General features: G+C 44.9%; 1 protein-coding gene across 10 annotated transcripts in view; it reads right to left on the bottom strand.

Annotated features, from left to right (window-relative positions):
- The window catches only part of UBAP2L2 (ubiquitin associated protein 2 like 2), a 115,005-nt gene that overhangs the window by 73,651 nt on the left and 22,033 nt on the right, over positions 1 to 19,321 (bottom strand). For all 10 annotated transcript variants that reach the window (XM_040655184.2, NM_001277104.1, XM_040655175.2 and 7 more), the window contains exons 3-4: positions 8,061 to 8,138; positions 6,377 to 6,487 (exon numbers count right to left, since the gene is read on the bottom strand). In XM_040655184.2, the coding sequence (XP_040511118.1) occupies positions 6,377 to 6,487; positions 8,061 to 8,138 (189 nt within the window). The remainder of the gene's footprint in view (positions 1 to 6,376; positions 6,488 to 8,060; positions 8,139 to 19,321) is intronic.

The raw sequence follows: 19,321 nt of genomic DNA, 5'->3' as shown, positions 1-19,321 counted from the left end.
CCAAGCAGCAGACTTCAGCTTTAATATAGAAATCCATCCTTAAAATAAATTCAGTGATAATATCAGCTCCATATGAACATCTGTAAGAGTCAAAAACAAAATTACTAAAACCTTTGCTAAGAATAGCACAGCAACTCATTATGCAATTGCATGGTTAGTCTATTGAGCTACAATCACAAAGCAAAGAAAGGTACTATTTGTAAACCATTAAGATGGCAAATACTTTTAATGTCCCCACCTCCAGGGGCTTATATTCTGGGCAGATGGTGCAAATTAGAAGTATAAAGTTGCTTGTTTGAGTAGCACCATGTTATTTGTGTGACAGAAAACTCAGTCTCCTCCGGTAACCACAATATTGGCTTCACCTGATGTCATGTGTAATACAGTTACACAGGCTAAGACACTCCAAGGCTTTTAGAGATATTACAAAGGATAATTAAAAAGTAACTGCACCAACAACTGAAGAACCAAATCTAGACTGTTCAGAATGCACTATTTCACTAATTCACTATTTCACTCTTTTCACTTCTTTGTTTTAATAAATACCCCAAACTGGATGATTCTGCAAATCTTAAAAGCAGAAATTATCATTAGTAATTTTAGTAAGGCTTTATATAACCTGAGAAGTATCAGTAAAAGGAGGATTACGGAAGCGTCAGATCCCCATGCTTTCCTACAAATAAGAATTTCAGACAATTACAAGGCTTTCAGGATTTGTAAGTCATTTGTTTCTATTTATATAGGAAAAAATATATATAATTTTGAAGAAAACTTTGAGAAGTTGGGAATGGCACCATCTCTGGGCCTTAGTATGCATCACAGACTATCAAAGCTTCTTGTCTTTGTGAAGAAGTTAACTGACTAATTTCAGTTGAGGATTTCTGAGGCAACCCAAACTACAGCCGTGGACCTGATCCTTGAAAAGATGTAACAGAAGCCTTCTTGTTGGTCTAATCACAGGAAAAGAAAAGGGGGAAAAAAAAACAACAAACCACAACCCAGAAGGGTCTCTCTTTAATCTACCTTCAAAAACTTTAGCAACTAAAATATGGTTGGGCATAAAATAGCTCTTACTCCTGTAGGAAGTTAAAAGTCTTAGGCAAAGAAACATGCCCTTCTCTATTCTCCCCCACCATACATCCAAAGCCAGACCGTCCTAAATGTTGCAAGTGAAAAGTCTTCATAAACGTTACAAGTTTTAAGGATCACAGCATTATAAAAAAAGAAAAAAAAATAGCAGAGTACCAAATAAATTATAAAGGGACTTTGTAGCTATCACTCCTTGTTCTTCTAATTCCTCAAACTAGATAGATACATCTTCTAAATGAAGGTTTTTTTTAAAAAAGAAGTTATAGTGAATAAAAAAAAAAAGCAAAGCTAGAAACAAATTTGGGAATCTGCATTAGGAACAAGCAGTACTTTGGCTTCTAACTTTATATCAACTTCATGGTAAAAGTGTTCTCAAGTATAATGGGCTCAAAAAAAAAAACCTTCAAGTCGGAAGTTCACAGCACAAAGGACAACGTCTTCATGCATGGCTGTAAATCCTTCTAATTAATATTCTTTTCTCCTTCTTTGTTGAATCCTTTAAGTTCTCTGTATTTGTTTCTCAGTTTCTTTTCCTCTATGAAGAACAATGAGTTCAGAGGAACTTGTCAACACTGCAGAACATGTGGATGTATTCTCTCACTGATAAATGAGTTCAGAAAGTTCAGAATCAGAATCACCAAGGTCAGAAAAGAACAGGATCACCCAGTCCAACCATCCACCCATCACCAATAGTTCTCACTAAGATTCCCTCTAGTCCTATCACTGTCATACGAGAGAAGAGGCTGACCCCCAGCTCACTACAACCTCCCTTCAGGTAGTTATAGAGAGCAATAAGGTTTCCCCTGAGCCTCCTCTTCTCCAACCTGAACACTCCCAGCTCCTTCAGCTGCTCCTCATCAGGCCTGTGCTCCAGACCCCTCACCAGCTTTGTTGCCCTCCTCTGGACACGCTCCAGGGCCTCGATGTCTTTCTTGCAGTGAGGGGCCCAAAACTGGACACAGCACTCGAGGTGCGGCCTCACCAGTGCTGAGTACAGGGGAACAATTACTTCCCTGTTCCTGCTGGCAACACTGTTTCTGACACAAGCCAGGATGCCATTGGCCTTCTTGACCACCTGGGCACACTGCTGGCTCATGTTCAGCAAAGCATCAATCAACACCCCCAGGTCCATTTCCTCTGCACAGTCTTCCAGCCACTCTGCCCCAAGCCTGTAGCGTTGCCTGGGGTTGGTGTGGCCAAAGTGCAGGACCCGGCACTTGGTCTTGTTGAACCTCATCCCATTGGCTTCAGCCCACCTATCCAGCCTGTCAAGATCCCTCTGTAGGGCCTCGCTACCCCCAGGCAGATCGACACTTCCAGCCAGCTTGGTGTCATCTGCAAACTTACTGAGGGTGCACTCAATGCCCTCATCCAGGTCATCAATAAAGATATGGAAGAGGACAGGCCCCAGCACCGACCCCTGGGGAACACCACTCGTGACCGGTCGCCAGCTGGATTTAACTCCATTCACCACCACTCTCTGGGCCCGGCCCTCCAGCCAGTTCCTTACCCAGCCAAGAGTGTATCTGCCCAAGCCACGGACTGCCAGCTTCTGCAGGAGAATACTGTGGGAGACAGTGTCAAAGGCTTTGTTGAAGTCTAGGTAGACCACATCAACAGCCTTTCCCTCATCCACCAGACGGGTCACTAGATCATAGAAGGAGATCGGGTTGGTCAAGCAGGACCTGCCCTTCACAAACTCATGCCGTCTGGGCCTGATCCCCCGGTTGTCCCACACGTGCCACGTGATCTCCCTCAAGACAATCTGCTCCGTAACCCTCCCTGGCACCGAGGTCAGGCTGACAGGCCTGTAGTTACCCGGATCCTCCTTACAACCCTTCTTGTAGATGGGAGTCACGCTGCTAAGTCTCCAGTCTTCTGGGACCTTTCCAGTTGACCAAGAACACTGATACACGATGGAAAGCGGCTTGGCTATCGCCTCTGCCAGTTCCCTCAGCACTCTCACATGGATCTCATCTGGCCCATGGACTTGTGGCAGTCCAGGTGGAATAGTAGGTCTCTGACTGTGTCCTCCTGAATCGTGGGGGGTTTAGTCTGCTCCCCATCCGAGACTTCCAGGTCAGGGGGTAGAGTACCCTGATGATAACCGGTCTGACTTTTAAAGACAGACGTAAAGAAGGCATTCAGAACATCTGCCTTTTGCTTATCCTCAGCGGTCACATTCCCAGCCTCATCCAGTAAAGAACGGAGATTCTCCCTGGTCCTCCTCTTACTGTTGATATATTTGTAAAAGAGTTTCTTGTTCCTTTTTACCCCAGCGGCCAGGTTGAGTTCAAGCTGGGCTTTTGCCTTTCTGATTTTCTCCCTGCACACCTTAACAACTTCTTTGTATTCTTTCTGAGTTGCCCATCCCTTCTTCTACAGGAGGTAGATTCTCTTTTTCTCCTGGAGCCTCAAGAATAGTTCCCTATTCATCCACGCCGGTCTTCTTCCGTACCGGCTCATTTTGCGGCTCAGGGGGACAGCCTGCTCCTGAGCCTTTAAGACTTCCTTCTTAAAGAGCAACCAGCCATCTTGTACCCCTTTACTCTCTAAGACTGAGCCCCAGGGGACTGCCTGCTGCACAATGGCTTCTAACTCTTCTTGTTTGTTGCCCATGCTGCGTGCATTGGTATAGACACACTTTAGCTGGGCCTCTCGCCTCACTCCTAATCCTATTATCGCTCCCCCAGGCTCATCTCTAGCAGGCCTGGTTTTATCCCCTTTCCCCCATGTTAAGGCACGCGAGGGATGAACAGGTGATCCGAGACAGCCAGCATGGCTTCATCAAGGGAAGGTCATACCTGACCCATCTGGTGGCCTTCTATGATGGAGTGATGGCATCGGTGGACAAAGGAAGGGCAACTGCTCTCACCTACTTGGACTTCTGCAAAGCCTTTGACAAGGTCCTGTATCACATCCTTATCTCTAAATTGGAGAGATATGGGTTTGAAGGGTAGACTATTTACTGGATAAGAAATTGGTTGGAAGGCCACAGCTAAAGGGTTGTGATAAATCCAGGTGGAGGCTGGTGACGAGTGGCATCCTCCAGGAGTCTGTCTTGGGACCGGTGTTCTTTTACATCTTTATCGATTATATAGATGTTGAGATCAAGTGCACCCTCCCTCCAGTCATGGGAATGGTCCCACCATGTTTCCATAATGGCAACTAGGTCATAGCTTGCCTGCCGCACAATGGCTTCCAGTTCCTCCTGTTTGTTGCCCATGCTGTGTGCATTGGTGTTTCTTCCATGTCATGATTACTTATAACAATTTGGTAAGAATCATAGAATCATAGAATCGCTAAGGTTGGAAAAGACCCACAGGGTCATCCAGTCCAACCATTTGCCCTTCACCAATGGTTCTCGCTAAACCATGTCCCTCAACACAACATCCAAACGCTCTTTGAACACCACCAGGCTCGGTGACTCCACCACCTCTCTGGGCAGCCCATTCCAGTGCCTGACCACCCTTTCAGAGAAGTAGCATTTCCTAACGTCCAACCTGAACCTTCCCTGGCGCAGCTTGAAGCTATAAGAAAGCACTTAACTTTTTTTTTCAATCAGAAAACTTTTTAACTAGAACATGTAAAATACAAGAGAACATAAAAAAGGCAGATTTAACAAGATACAAACAAGATTGTTAATGAAGGTGAGGTGCTCTCTTCTACTACCAACTTACACATTCACCATTGCACACTTTTGTGCTTTAGATGACCTCAACAAATATAAGGGATAGAAAATGAAGTCCCCTTAGCTAGAATATGTATCCCAGATTTGAGGGGGTGCAAAGTTAGTGCTGAATGTTGAGTATTTCCTGTGTTTTATCAGGATGTGTATTATTGCCTATTATTAATGAGGAAACTAAGAAAGGAAGTCCAGGTTTCTCTACCAATTTAGATGAGATGGAATCTAGTTTACTATCTCAGATAAACTGTAAGAAATCCCTCCAGCAAAAACTTCATATACAATTTCTTGATAACACTTGGGATAAAAAAAAACATAATGCAACACTGTAAGTGACATTGTTATACACAGTTCACTTTTCTCTGTTTCTCAATTAATTCAAACTGATGAACAACGCAATGACAAAAGCTATTGCTGTATCCTCTTCTGACATTACTAGTTTTCAATTCATCTTTCAGATGTAGAAGCCTTCTCCAACCTCAATATTTGTTAATGTATTCCTTCAGAAGTTACGACTTCACGCTTTCCCCCCCTTTTAGGTTTATAAAGATTGCTTTTTGTAGCACAGTATCACCTAGTTTCAGGTCTCATGGTTATGGAGGTACTTCAGAGTAACTACAGGGTACTGAAGCACTGGAACAGGATGCCCAGAGAAGTGGTGAATGGGCGTTCAAGGTGTTATGGTTTTATGATGTTTGATTATCGGTATTCCACATCATAACATCATGTAATGCACTGGGAGGTAAAGTGTTAATGCTCCAGTTCTGGGCACCCTGTCCGGAAGAGAAGAAGAACTACATTCCCCAGAACACTTTGCAGTCAGAGAGGAGATATAACCTCTGGCAAGGTCACCTGTTCTCTTTTCCTTCGGCTCTCCTCCCTGCTGCTTGACCCAACCATGGATCTCACCTCAGCAGTATGGTGAGGCCTTCAGTTCTCAGACACTCTTTCTCATTATATTTGATTTATTAGCTTCAATTCTAATTATATTGTATTATAGTGTGTTATCTTGCATTTCGATACCATATTTAGTAAATTAGTTTGTTTTTCCTCAGATCATTGCTGATGTTTTTAATTATTTTGGGGTCCCCTGTTTCCCTTTTCTGGAGGTGCAGATCCGTGGATCCCTCCACCCCACTAGTCACAGAACCGGGCCGAACCAGCCCATAAACTGTTGACACAAGGTCAGGCTGGACAGGTCTCTGAGCAACCTGATCGAGCAGTAGATGTCCCTGTTCATTTCAGGGGAGTTGGACTACATGACCTTTAAAAGTCTCTTCCAACTCAAACGATTCTATGAACTACAAACAGGTTAGAATAAAACAGGACAATGTCCCACAGAGCATCAAGTTTTGGAGTAGAGTTAAAATAGTTGCACACAAATAAAAGCTAGAAGATTGCAGGACAACATTTGCAAGGTTCAGCCTACTCTAAGATATGGACAAGACAGAAAATCTGCCCTGGTCCTCCCCATTTCCTTCAGAGGAATTTCACTGGAGATATAAAATAGAAAGCTTCCTAAATGATTTTCCCAATCACTCTCTCAAAGTAGAAAGGCACAACAAGCAAAAAGAGCAGTTTAATATAAAAGTTAAAACTTACCGTGTCTGAACTTCCTTCTAGCAGTATGTTGATTGCTCTGTTCACATCCCCATTACAATCATGTAGTGCCACTATGCACTCATCCTGGTTTTTCCCCGTCACTTCAATAAGCTGGTAGTAAAAGTCACACGTTAAAATATCTAAATTATCATCATAAAGTAAGAGTTATCACCACCACAGATTCCAAGAAGGCATGCAGTTGTGTCAGAGCAATTTGAAATCCTGAATAAAATTATCTACACTTCACAGATCTGTTTAGGATTCACATAAGAGGCAGGATGAAACACAAATTTAAATAGTAATCAAGAAAACACTTTTTTTTCCCCCCTTTAACCCAATGCCTACAGCAAATGCTGTCACCCCAGAGAGAGCTGTATATGAGGGTAATGATGTAAGAGACCAAGACAGCTATAGTATCATCCCCCTCCTTATCTCACTCTGTAAGCACATTCATCAAGTAAAATGTGGTGGAGAACAGATCCATCTGGAAAAAAATATCCAGCCTAAGAAAAAGGTTAGCTTTTTCTCAGATCAGCTCCTTCAATCCATTTTAGCATAAGGACAAAAACAGGCTAAGCGATGGCTGCTTAAGAAAGCTGTTACTCAGTTATGTTCTGTGGACTTACAGTTCACATCCTACAGTATAGGATGGATATAATCAAGAATCTGTCATGAGGCATCTAGTACCTCCACCCAAAGAGGAAAAAAAAAACAAAATGTGAGCTAGAAATATATATACATGTGTAAAATATTGTAGATTTTCTATGAAGAATTTAATTCTTAGCCTTCCTATCAGCAGAGCTACAGACACTATTGATCAGGGGCCTTTGGCTTCAGGACATATAAGACTTTACTTCTGGAAAATAAATAAATAAATAAATAAATCAGTTAACAGTGCTTCAGAAAAGGTTTTACCAAAGTAAGGACATCTGAAAATCTGCCCCTCTGCTGTATCAGTGCATTCACAATAACTCTTCTTCTAGGTGTGTTCCTAAGGTCTATGTGAGCTGTGATGTGCACACCAAAATAAATAATCTGAGCAAAGGTAGGTAGTTGAATACTCAGTACGGCTTGAATAAATTATCTCAGCTATAGCTGTGTAATGGAAGCTTGAATATATGCACCCAAAGCTCAGCATGGTAGAAGAAATGGTGTATGATTTCATTTTCACTGTGTAATAGTATCATTTTAATATATACACTGATTTGGGAGGTCAGATTTTAAAAAAGAAAAAAAAAAGAAAAAAGAAAACAACCACACACACTTTTAAGCTATGATTACATTTTTACTTTTCCTGAAAAACAGCTGGTATTTTTACCAAATCACTTTACACAGGTGACAAATTATTACCATGTAAATGGAGACCAGCTGAACATACTCTTTATTCTCAAGATCATTAAATACCAGGACCATACTAGAGATACAGAATCTGGAATAGATGTGCACAGTGAGTTTTGGCTGAAAGGTTTGTCTACAAAGGAAAATACACCATCCAGAGTTATATTAACACAGGATGTCTTATAAGCGGACTTTTAAAGTCCAATAAGAGCATCTTCTCCTAGTTGTGTCATTTGCACAAAGGTTTCATCTAAATCAGAAACAGCCGCTCTAGCTCCAAAATGTAAGCTAGCCTAGGAAAACCTTATTGCAGGACATTAAAACCTCCGTACTGCAAGAAACATACTTGTTTCACTTTATCTTCAAAATCTGCGTCGTTCTTATCATAGATCATCTGAGCAAGACGAATCTGTTCTGCTGTTGCCTGAAAAATGCAAACATCCAAAAAGGTATTTTTTTAAGTATCTCCTAGCATCACTATATTTTTCTGCAGAGTTTCAGAAAGAACATACGCAAAAAGCACAGAGGTGCTACAAGGAAAAGATTAATGTTTCCACCTTTATGTTCATTTTACAGTTGTTGAAGTTTAACTCGACAGGTGACTTAGAACCACACAGTCATTCGCTCATTCCACCCCCCTTCCCAGTAGGATGGGGGAGAAAATAAAAATTAAATAAAAAGTAGAACCCGTGGGTTGAGATAAAACTATTTACTAAGATAGAGAAAAAGGATAATAGTTATGAATATATATAAAAACGTATGGAACAAGTGATGCTCACTACCAACTGACTGATGCCCAGCTAGCCCCTGAGCAGTAGAAGAGAAACAGATGAACTCCCACTCCCTTCAAACCTCCTTCCGCTTGATGTCATATGGTATGGAATATCCTTTTGGCCAGTTTAAGTCAGCTGTCCTAATCCTGTTCCTTCCCAGTTCTTTGAGCCCTTTGCTGAGAATGTCCTTGGCTCTGTACAACACTGCTTAGAAGAAACTATAAGCATCAGAGTTATCAACAGTTTTTCTCCTAGAACCAAAACACTGCATCATAGCAGACTCTGAAGAAAACAATTCTGTCCCAGCTGAAACTAAGACAAGAGTTAAAAAAAAAGTTTATTACAACAGAAGCAATTTTAACATGTGGTTTTGACAAATGAAACACAGTTAAAGGTTACTACATAGATAAGTGAAGTTTGTGAAGGTCAGTAGCTGTCTTGGACAGAGTGACCACGAAATGGTAGAGTTCTTGATTCTTGGTGAAGTCGGGAGGGGAGGCAGCAAAACAGCTACCTTGGACTTCCAGAGGGTGCACTTTGAACTGTTCAGGAAAAGACTGAGATTCTCAAGGCCTTCTTTACATCTGTCTTTAAAAGTCAGACCGGTTATCATCAGGGTACTCTACCCCCTGACCTGGAAGTCTCGGATGGGGAGCAGACTAAACCCCCCACGATTCAGGAGGACACAGTCAGAGACCTACTATTCCACCTGGACTGCCACAAGTCCATGGGCCAGATGAGATCCATGTGAGAGTGCTGAGGGAACTGGCAGAGGCGATAGCCAAGCCGCTTTCCATCGTGTATCAGTGTTCTTGGTCAACTGGAGAGGTCCCAGAAGACTGGAGACTTAGCAGCGTGACTCCCATCTACAAGAAGGGTTGTAAGGAGGATCCGGGGAACTACAGGCCTGTCAGCCTGACCTCGGTGCCAGGGAGGGTTACGGAGCAGATTGTCTTGAGGGAGATCACGTGGCACGTGTGGGACAACCGGGGGATCAGGCCCAGACGGCATGAGTTTGTGAAGGGCAGGTCCTGCTTGACCAACCCGATCTCCTTCTATGATCTAGTGACCCGTCTGGTGGATGAGGGAAAGGCTGTTGATGTGGTCTACCTAGACTTCAGCAAAGCCTTTGACACTGTCTCCCACAGTATTCTCCTGCAGAAGCTGGCAGTCCGTGGCTTGGGCAGATACACTCTTGGCTGGGTAAGGAACTGGCTGGAGGGCCGGGCCCAGAGAGTGGTGGTGAATGGAGTTAAATCCAGCTGGCGACCGGTCACGAGTGGTGTTCCCCAGGGGTCGGTGCTGGGGCCTGTCCTCTTCCATATCTTTATTGATGACCTGGATGAGGGCATTGAGTGCACCCTCAGTAAGTTTGCAGATGACACCAAGCTGGCTGGAAGTGTCGATCTGCCTGGGGGTAGCGAGGCCCTACAGAGGGATCTTGACAGGCTGGATAGGTGGGCTGAAGCCAATGGGATGAGGTTCAACAAGACCAAGTGCCGGGTCCTGCACTTTGGCCACACCAACCCCAGGCAACGCTACAGGCTTGGGGCAGAGTGGCTGGAAGACTGTGCAGAGGAAATGGACCTGGGGGTGTTGATTGATGCTTTGCTGAACATGAGCCAGCAGTGTGCCCAGGTGGTCAAGAAGGTCAATGGCATCCTGGCTTGTGTCAGAAACAGTGTTGCCAGCAGGAACAGGGACCTAATTGTACCTCTGTACTCAGCACTGGTGAGGCTGCACCTCCAGTGCTGTGTTCATATTGAGTTACTTTCTTGCTAGTGGGCAGAGACATGGCAGTGATTTTATTCATTTGTCGGGATGTGACAATGTCCATCTTGTCACTTTATACTTTGGAACTGAATCTCCTGGGCAGGACCTTTCAGTTTGCTTCTCTTAACAGCAAAACCAGCACGAAGAAGGATTTGGATTATTTGCTCTCTTTCTTGTATTTCTTTCTTGAAAACTTCCCTTGCTGTGTTGCCCCACACAACCATATCATGAATGTACTGCAGGTGCTCAGGAGCACCACCCTGTTCCAGTGCAGCTTGAATCAACCCATGGCAAATTGTTGGGCTGTTTCCACCCCTGGGGCAAACAGTTCCAGGTATTCTGAACGCCCCTCCAGGTGAAAGCAAACTGTGGCCTGCATTCTGCAGCCAAAGGAATGGAGAAAAAGGCATTAGCGATGTCAGTGGTGGCATACCACTTGGCTGCTTTTGACTCCAGTTCATATTGGAGTTCTAGCATGTCCGGCACAGCAGCACTCCGCGGGGGTGTGACTTCATTCAGGCCACAGTAGTCTACCGTCAGCCTCCATTCTCCACTGGCTTTACGCACTGGCCATATGGGGCTGTTAAAAGGTGAGTGGGTTCTGCTGATCACTCCTTGACTTTCTAGTTGACGAATCAACTTCAGAATGGGGAGCAAGGAATCCCTGTTGGTTCGGCACTGCTGTCTGTGCGCTGCTTTTCTGGCAATTGGTACCTGCTGCTCTTTTACTTGCAGCAACCCCACAGCAGACGGATCTTCTGACAGGCCAGGCAAAACAGATAGCTGTTTAATACCTTCTGTGCCTACATCAGCTATTCCAAAGGCCCATCGATACCCTTTGGGATCCTTAAAGTATCCCCTTCTGAGGTAATCAATACCGAGTTTACAGGGAGCCCCTGGGCCAGTCACAATAGGGTGTTTTTGCCAGTCTTTACCAGTAAGGCTTATTTTGGCCTCCAACAGTCAATTCTTGGGAACCCCCAGTCACCCCAGAAATATAAATTGATTTTGTCCCTTAATGACTTGAGGGCATGATGTTATGATGTGGAATACCAATAACAGAAATCATAAAACCACAACACACACTCAAGATTATCTTTTCCATGACCTTCTTGAATATTGAGGTCAGGCTACCAGACCTGTAGGTAACCCAAATCCTCTTTCTGGCCCTTCTTATAGATGGTTGTGACACTGGCAATGCTCCAGTCATCTGGGACCTCCCTGCTTGGCCAGGGCTGCTGATAAATGATGGGAAGTGGCTTGGCAATCTCTTCCAGCAGCTCCCTCAATACTCTCAGGTTGTTGCCACCTGGCCCTCATAGATTTGTGACAGTCCAGGTCAAGTAGCAGCTCTGTTTTCTTCTGAATTGTGGGGGGGTTATTCTGCTCCCCATCCCTGTCTTGCAGCTCAGGGGGCTGAGGACCCTGAGGATAACTGATCTGACCTTTACCAACAGAAACAAAGAAGGCACGGAGTACCTCAGCCTTTTCCTCATCCTTGGTGGTAATGTTCCCCACTGCAACCAATATAGGACAAAGATTCTGCTTGGTCCTCCTTTTGTTGTTCATGTATTTGTAAAAAAAAAATTTAAAAAAATCTCTCTCTTCTACAACAGTAGCCAAATTAAAGTCTAGCTGGACTTTTGCTTTTCTGATTTTCTCCCTACATATCCTAGCAACATCCTTGTATGAGAGCTGCTCCAAAAGTAACACCTCCTATTTATTATGTTGGCCCACGACATCAGAGGCGGATGTTGGTGGCATGAAAGTAGAGGCTGAACCTTCCTGTGAATATTCAGTTACAATTTGTTGGTGTGTGACAGATGGCAGTCTGACAAAATGGCATCTGACATGGAAGTGCGTATGAAGCAGAGGTGTATCACTGAATTCCTCCATGTGGAAAAAATTATACCCACTGACATTCATTGAAACTTGCCTAATGTTTATGGAAACCAAACAGTGGATATCAATACAGTGAGGCAGTGGGTGTTGAGTTTCAGCAGTGGCAACAGCGACATGAAAGACAAGTCCTGTTCCAGATGGCAATGCACAGCTGTCACACCAAAAATGAAGAACATCTTGATCAGCTCATCCACAAGAATTTGCTAATGGTGGTGTCTATGTTAAAAAATAGCGTTTTGTAGCTGAGAATTTACTCTATCAAATAGTGTTATTGTGCTCTTTGTATCTACTCCCTATTCTCTGTTGTATATAAAAGCCTCTCAATTGTCCAATACTATCTTGCAAGGACTTTTTGGAGAAGATAACATTGCCAATAGCCCAGCTTAAGCTTTCTTGCATCCCTCTAGAGATACCTGCACCCTCTGCCTCCCTGAAGTGCCGGTATACCAATGCACACAGCATGGGAAATAAACAGTAAGAACTAGAGATCTGTGTGTATTTACAGGGCCATGATCTCATTGAGATCATAGAAACGTGTCATGGTTTTATGATTTTTGCTATCAATATTCCACATCATAACATCATGTAAAGCTCGGAGAATTAAAGAGTTAATGCTCCAGTTCCATGGGCTGACAACTTTCCGGATACCTGGTTCTCAGAAGAGAAGAACTACATATCCCAGGGGACTTTGCATTCAGAGGGGAAGATAAGACCTTCAAGTGACGGGACTCGCTCTCTCTCACTGCCTGGCAGTGTGTGGGTCTGCTCCCCAGCTGTGCGCCTTCAGTTCAGAGTAAGGCCTTTGGTTTCGGACACTTCTTTCTCTCACATTTTATTTGATTTATTAGCCTCAGTTCCAATTATATATTGTATTATAGTGTGTTATTTTGCATTCCAATATCATATTTAGTAAATTAACTTTCCTCCTCAGATCGTTGTTGCTATTCTATTTTTAGGCCCATCTCCCATCTCCCTACCATTCCCCCTTTCCCTTTCCCCTTTCCCAGGGGGTCCCCTGCCCCATTAGTCACAGAACCAAGCCGACCCGGCCTGTAAACCATCAGCCTGTGGGCCTGCTGTCCCCCTGTCACAGACACAGATAGATCTAGAGATAACTTGGTGACAACATGATAGGACTATTCACATAACTGGAATTCTGCCATGGATGGCTATGTCCTCTTTAGGAAAGACAGGCTGGCAAGGCAAGGTGGTGGAGTTGCTCTATGTGAGAGATTAACTATAATGCATCAACCTCCACTTGGGGGGGAATGATGAACAAGTAGAAAGCTTGTGGGTAAGAATTAAGGGGCAGGCTAACATAGGTGACACTGCTGTGGGTGTGTACTACAGGCCACTTAATCAGGAGGAGGAGGTGGATGAGACCTTCTACAAACAGATGGAAGTAGCCTCTCAATCCCCGGCACAGGTTCTTATGGGGGACTTCAACCATCCTGATATTTGTTGGATAAGCAATACATCCAGGCACACAAGGTCCAGGCAGTTCCTGCAATGTGTTGATGATAACTTTCTGACACGGGTGGTAGAGGAGCTGACAAGGAGGGGTGTGCTACTTGACCTTGTTTTTACTAACAAGGAGTAGTCGGGGATGTGAAGGTTGGGGGCAGCTTGGGATGCAGCGATCATGTGATAGTGGAGTTCAAGATCTTGTGTGGAAGAAGCAAATAAGTAGAATTGCTACCCTGGACTTCAGGAGAGCAAACTTTGACCTCTTTGAAGAACTACTTGGAGGTATCCCATGGGCTAGAGCATTAGAAGGTAACGGGGCCCATGAGAGCTGGTTGGTGCTTAAACACCACTTCTTCCAAGCTCAAGATCAGTACATATCTAAGAGTAAGAAATCAGGGAAACGTGGCAAGAGGCCTGTGTGGATGAGCAAGGAACACATGGATAAACTAAAAGGAAAGAAAGTTCATGAAATATGGTAAAAGGGCCTGTCCACCTGGGAAGAATATAGGAATGTTGTCAACGCCTGTAGGGATGCAACCATAGAATCATTGAATGGCTTGGGTAGGAAGGGACGCCAAAGATCATCAAGTTCCAACCTCCCTGCCACAGGCAGGACCACCAATTTCTAGATCTGGTACTAGAACAGGCTGCCCAGGGCCCCATCCAACCTGGTCTTAAATGCCTCCAGGGACGGAGCATCCACAACCTCTCTGGGCAGCCTGTTCCAGCACCTCACCACTCTCTCTGTAAAGAACTTCCCCCTGATGTCCAATCTAAATCATCCCTCCTTGAGATTAAAACCATTCCCCCTTGTCCTATCACTATCTATCCATGTAAAAAGTCGATTCTCCTCCTGTTTATAATCCATTTTTAAATATTGGAAGGCTGCAATGAGGTCACCCCGCAGCCTTCTCTTCTCTAGGCTCAACAAGCCCAGCTCCCTCAGCCTGTCTTTGTAGGGGAGGTGCTCCAGCCCTCTGAGCATCTGTCATGGTTTTGTGATTTTTGGTTATCGGTATTCCACATCATAACATCATGCAGTGTACTGGGAGTTAAAGAGCAAATGCTCTAGTTCCAGGTACTTGTCCAGAAGAGAAGAAGAACTACGTTCCCCAGAAGACTGTTCGAGTACTGTTATCATTCCTGCTCAGGGGAACAGATATGAGGCCTGTAGGTCTTTCCTTTCTTCTCGTCTCGTCGTGCTCGCTTTCAGATAGTCTCGCTGCTGCTCCCGACTGCACGCAAGGCTTCAGTATTAGTGTAAGGCCTTTAGCTCTCGGACAATCCTTCTCTCAATTATATTTGATTTTATTAACAATTATATTGAATTATATTGTATTATAGAGTGTTAGCGTGCATTCCGATACTATATTTAGTAAATTAGTTTGTTTCTCCTCACATCGTTGCCGCTGGTTTTTTTAATTATTCATTTTTTTTGGGGGGGGTCCCCTGTTTCCCTTTTCCGGAGGCGCGGATTTTGAAAAAAATCCCTCCTCCCCACTAGTCACGGAACCGGGCCGGACCAGCCCGTAAACCGGCGACAGCATCTTAGTGGCCCTCCTCTGGACCTGCTCCAAGAGCTCCACATCCTTCCTGTGTTGGGGGCCCCAGGCCTGGATGCAGTACTCCAGATGGGGTCTCACAAGGGCAGAGTAGAGGGGGACATTCACCTCCCTGTCCCTGCTGGTCACCCCTCTGCTGATGAAGCCCAGAACACAGCTGGCCTTCCAAGCTGCAAGCGCACACTGCTGGCTCATGTTAAGTTTTTCATCCACCAGGACCCCCAGGTCCTTCTCTGCAGGGCTGCTCTCAAGGACTTCTTCTCCCAGTCTGTATATGTATCTGGGATTACTCCGACCCAAGTGCAAAACCTCATTAGGTTCACACAGGCCCACTTTTTGAGTTTGTTGAGGTCTCTCTGAATGGCATCCCTTCCCTCTAGCATGTCAACTGCACCTCTCAGCTTGGTGTCATGAGCAAACTTGCTGAGGGTGCACTCAAGCTCGTCATCAATGTCATTGATGAAGATGTTGAAGAGCACCGGTCCCAAGACAGACCCCTGAGGGACACCAGCCTCCACCTGGACATTTTTCCTGTGTTCTTTTTTGTTTTTGTTTTTGTTTTAAAGTATGTTGATAGTAAAAGGAAGAATAGGAAAAAAACATGTTGCTGACATGAGCCAGCAGTGTGCACTTGCAGCCTGGGAGGCCAACTGTGTTCTGGGCTGCATTAAAAATGGGGTGGCCACCAGCCAGAGAGAGGTGATTGTGCCCCTCTACTCAGCTCTTGTGAGGCCCCATCTGCAGTACTGCATCCAGGCCTGGGGCCCCCAGTACAGGAAGGACATAGAGCTCTTAAAGCGGACCCAGTAGAGGGCCACTAAGATGGTCAGAGGGCTGGAGCAGCTCTCCTGTGAGGAAAGGTTGAGGGAACTGGGATTGTTTAGCTTGGAGAAGAGAAGGCTCCGGGGAGACCTCATTGTGGCCTTCCAGTACTTGAAGGGAGCACATAAACAGGAGGGGGAATGGCTGTTTATGAGGGTGGGTAGTGATAGGACAAGGGGGAATGGTTTTAAATTGAGACGGGAGGTTTAGGTTGGATATGAGGAGGAAGTTTTTCACCCAGAGGGTGGTGACGCACTGAACAGGTTGCCCAAGGAGGCTGTGGATGCCCCATCCCTGCAGGCATTCAAGGCCAGGCTGGATGTGGCTCTGGGCAGCCTGGGCTGCTGGTTGGCGACCCTGCACATAGCGGGGGGGTTAAAACTACATGAGCATTGTGGTCCTTTTCAACCCAGGCCGTTCTGTGATTCTGTTATATCAATATCTGAGGCTTTTTTAGTTTGTTTGGGATTTGTTTTTCCTTTTTGAAAAAGAATATGAATATTATGAAATCTATGATTCTATGATTCCATGAAAAAAGTAGGTCCCCTACTAAATGAGGTGGGTGCCATGGTAACAGGGGATGCTGAGATGGCAGAGATTCTAGATGCCTTCTTTGCTTCAGTCTTTAATGCTAAGACTAGCCATCAGGAATCCCAGATCCTGGAAGTAAGAGAGAGAGTCTGGGTAAAGGAAGACTTCCCTTTGATCAAGGAGGATCTGGTCAGAGAGCGTCTAGCCAAAAACCAACAAACACAAATCCATGGGCCCTGACAGGATGCTCTAATGTGCTGAGAGAACTGGCAAAGGTGATTGCTGAACTGCTCTCTATCATCACTGAAAGGTTTTGGTGAACAGGAGAGGTGCCTGAAGACTAGAGCCAATGTCACTACAGTCTTCAAAAAGTGCAAGAAGGAGGATCTAGGAAACTACAGGCCAGTCAGCCTCACCTCCATCCCTGGAAAGGTGATGGAATAGCTTGTTCTGGATACTCTCTCCAAGCAAGTGAAAGAGAACTTCCACTTTCAAGGTTGTGTACCTTGACTTCAGCAAGGTATTTGACACAGTCTCCCACAACATCCTTGTTATGAAACTTAGGAAGTGTGGGATAGATGAATGGATGATGAAGTGTATTGAGAACTGGCTGACTGGCAGAGCTCAGAGGGCTGTGATCAGCAGTGCAGAGTCTGGTTGGAAGCTGTAAGAAGCTGGAACAATTTTTGTCTCAAAGCTTGTTCAGTGGCACCCATCTGAGACATAACCTGCTCAACAAGCTTTTGGGGCTAATGGTTACCATGATCACAGCTGTAAGAGAAACATACGTGGCTGGGCGTATGTTTTAGGCTGTTGCTTCTTTTGGGCATTCAAGCTGACTTATGGGGGTCATCTTGGAAGAAAGGATCACCATGCAGTGTGCATACCCAGCAGCCCACCATGTGACAATCACGTGATCAACTGCTGATTACCCAATGGATACTATGGATATGCTGTTGCAAATACCATCACCCCTGACAAACTAAACAGAAATGCCCCTGGCAACCAGCTGCTGCCCCTGGCAACCAATAGGACACTATGGAAAGGATAAAAATCTGAAGAGTTACGAGGAAGAATGGGTACCCCCTGCACCGAACTGCAGCCGTGCAGGTCAACAAGATGTTGCTGACCAACTTGCTGCCTCCCCATGGACCAATGAGATGTTGCTCGATCCCTGATGGTGACTATCCCTGCTTTGTAAATGGTTTGCTAGGATTTCTCTCCTCGTTTGCTGCCTTAATCTTCCTCTGGGTATATATATATGTCGAACCATCTCCTCCAGTAATTGGATCGAGACAAAGGCCTGTAACTAGCAATGTTCCCCAGGGGTCATTGCTGGATCCGGTCTTTGTCATGATTTTATGGCTTTTGTTATTGGTATTCCACATCATAACATCCTGTAGTGCACTGTGAGTTACAGAGTTAATGCTCCAGTTCTGTGGATTGTTGAGAGTTATGGGTACCTGGTTCTCAGAAGAGAAGAAGAACTACATACCCCAGGGGACTTTGCATTTCCATTTTCCATTCAGAGGGAAAGATAAAACTCTTCACAGATCACAAGACATCTCTCTTTTTCCCTTTCTGCTCATCTCTGCAGTGTGTACTCCCTAGCCATCTCACCTTCAGAATTAGAGTAAGGCCTTTGGTTTTTGGACACTCTCTCTCTCATTTTATTTATTAGCTTCAATTCCAATTATATTGTATTATATTGTGTTACCTTGCATTCCATATCATATTAAGTAAATTAACTTTCCTCCTCAGATCATTGCTGCTGTTTTCCTTTTAGGCCCATCTCCCTACCCTTTCCCCTTTTTCCCCTTCCCCCTTTCCTGGGGCATGGGTCCATGGGTCCCCTTGCCCCATTAGTCACAAAACCAGGCCGAACCAGCGCATAAAGCAGTGACAACTTCTATTTCTGCTATTATAATTAGTAAATTCACTTTCCTCCTCACATCGTTTCCACTGTGGTATTTTTTCTTATTTATTATTATTACTTTTCCTTTTTGTTCCCTTCCCCCCTCCCTTTTCTGGCAAGTGCGCCTGTGAGTCTTCTGTCCCCCAGTCATGGACACAGATAGATTTAGAGATAACTCCCTGACAATAATAAACAGAGGGCCATACCAGACCAAGTAGCTTCCTAGCTATGTTTCTAACCCTGGCCCCAGGGAGGCAGCAGACTTCCCTGTGGATAGGGTCTGGTTTACATATTGGGCCCTCTGTTCCCCTCAGAAGGGAGTCATCTATGATTATCACCCTTCTTTTGTTCTTGACAAAGGCAGTCTTGAGGCACAGGGCTGACTGACTTGCTCTAGACAACCCCCTGGATGGACTGTAACCAACATCATCATTTGCTTGTCCCTCAAGTTACAGAGCCTCTTACACCTGTTGTGCAAGGGCACCTGGAAAGTTGAGGAAGGCCAGAAGGGGATTTGCCTGCCACCCCAAGCAAGAACCTGTTTTCACTACTCCCTGTCTCTTAGGTCCCCTCCTTCTGTCTGCTGGCAAGAAGGTAGTGAGATCAGGAGCTCAGGTGAGAGATTACAGCTGGACTTTGAATCTTAAGGACTGCCAGGAAAGAACTGTACATTCTCAGGAATGACAGGATGGTGCTGACTGTAGATACACAGCTACGGACTGTTGCGGAACTCCTGGAGAACCAGTAAGCATCGGACTGTTGCCAGTCGGACCTGAAGATGCAGAAGACACCTGGCTTACCGACAGAAGCGGTTTTGTGAGACAAGGAAACCGTAAGGCAGGATATGCAGTAACTGCTACTG

This window comes from Gallus gallus, chromosome W (genome assembly GCF_016699485.2).
Source record: "Gallus gallus isolate bGalGal1 chromosome W, bGalGal1.mat.broiler.GRCg7b, whole genome shotgun sequence".
NCBI classification, from domain to species: Eukaryota; Metazoa; Chordata; class Aves; order Galliformes; family Phasianidae; genus Gallus; species Gallus gallus.
This window is presented reverse-complemented; position numbering and strand designations above follow the sequence as displayed.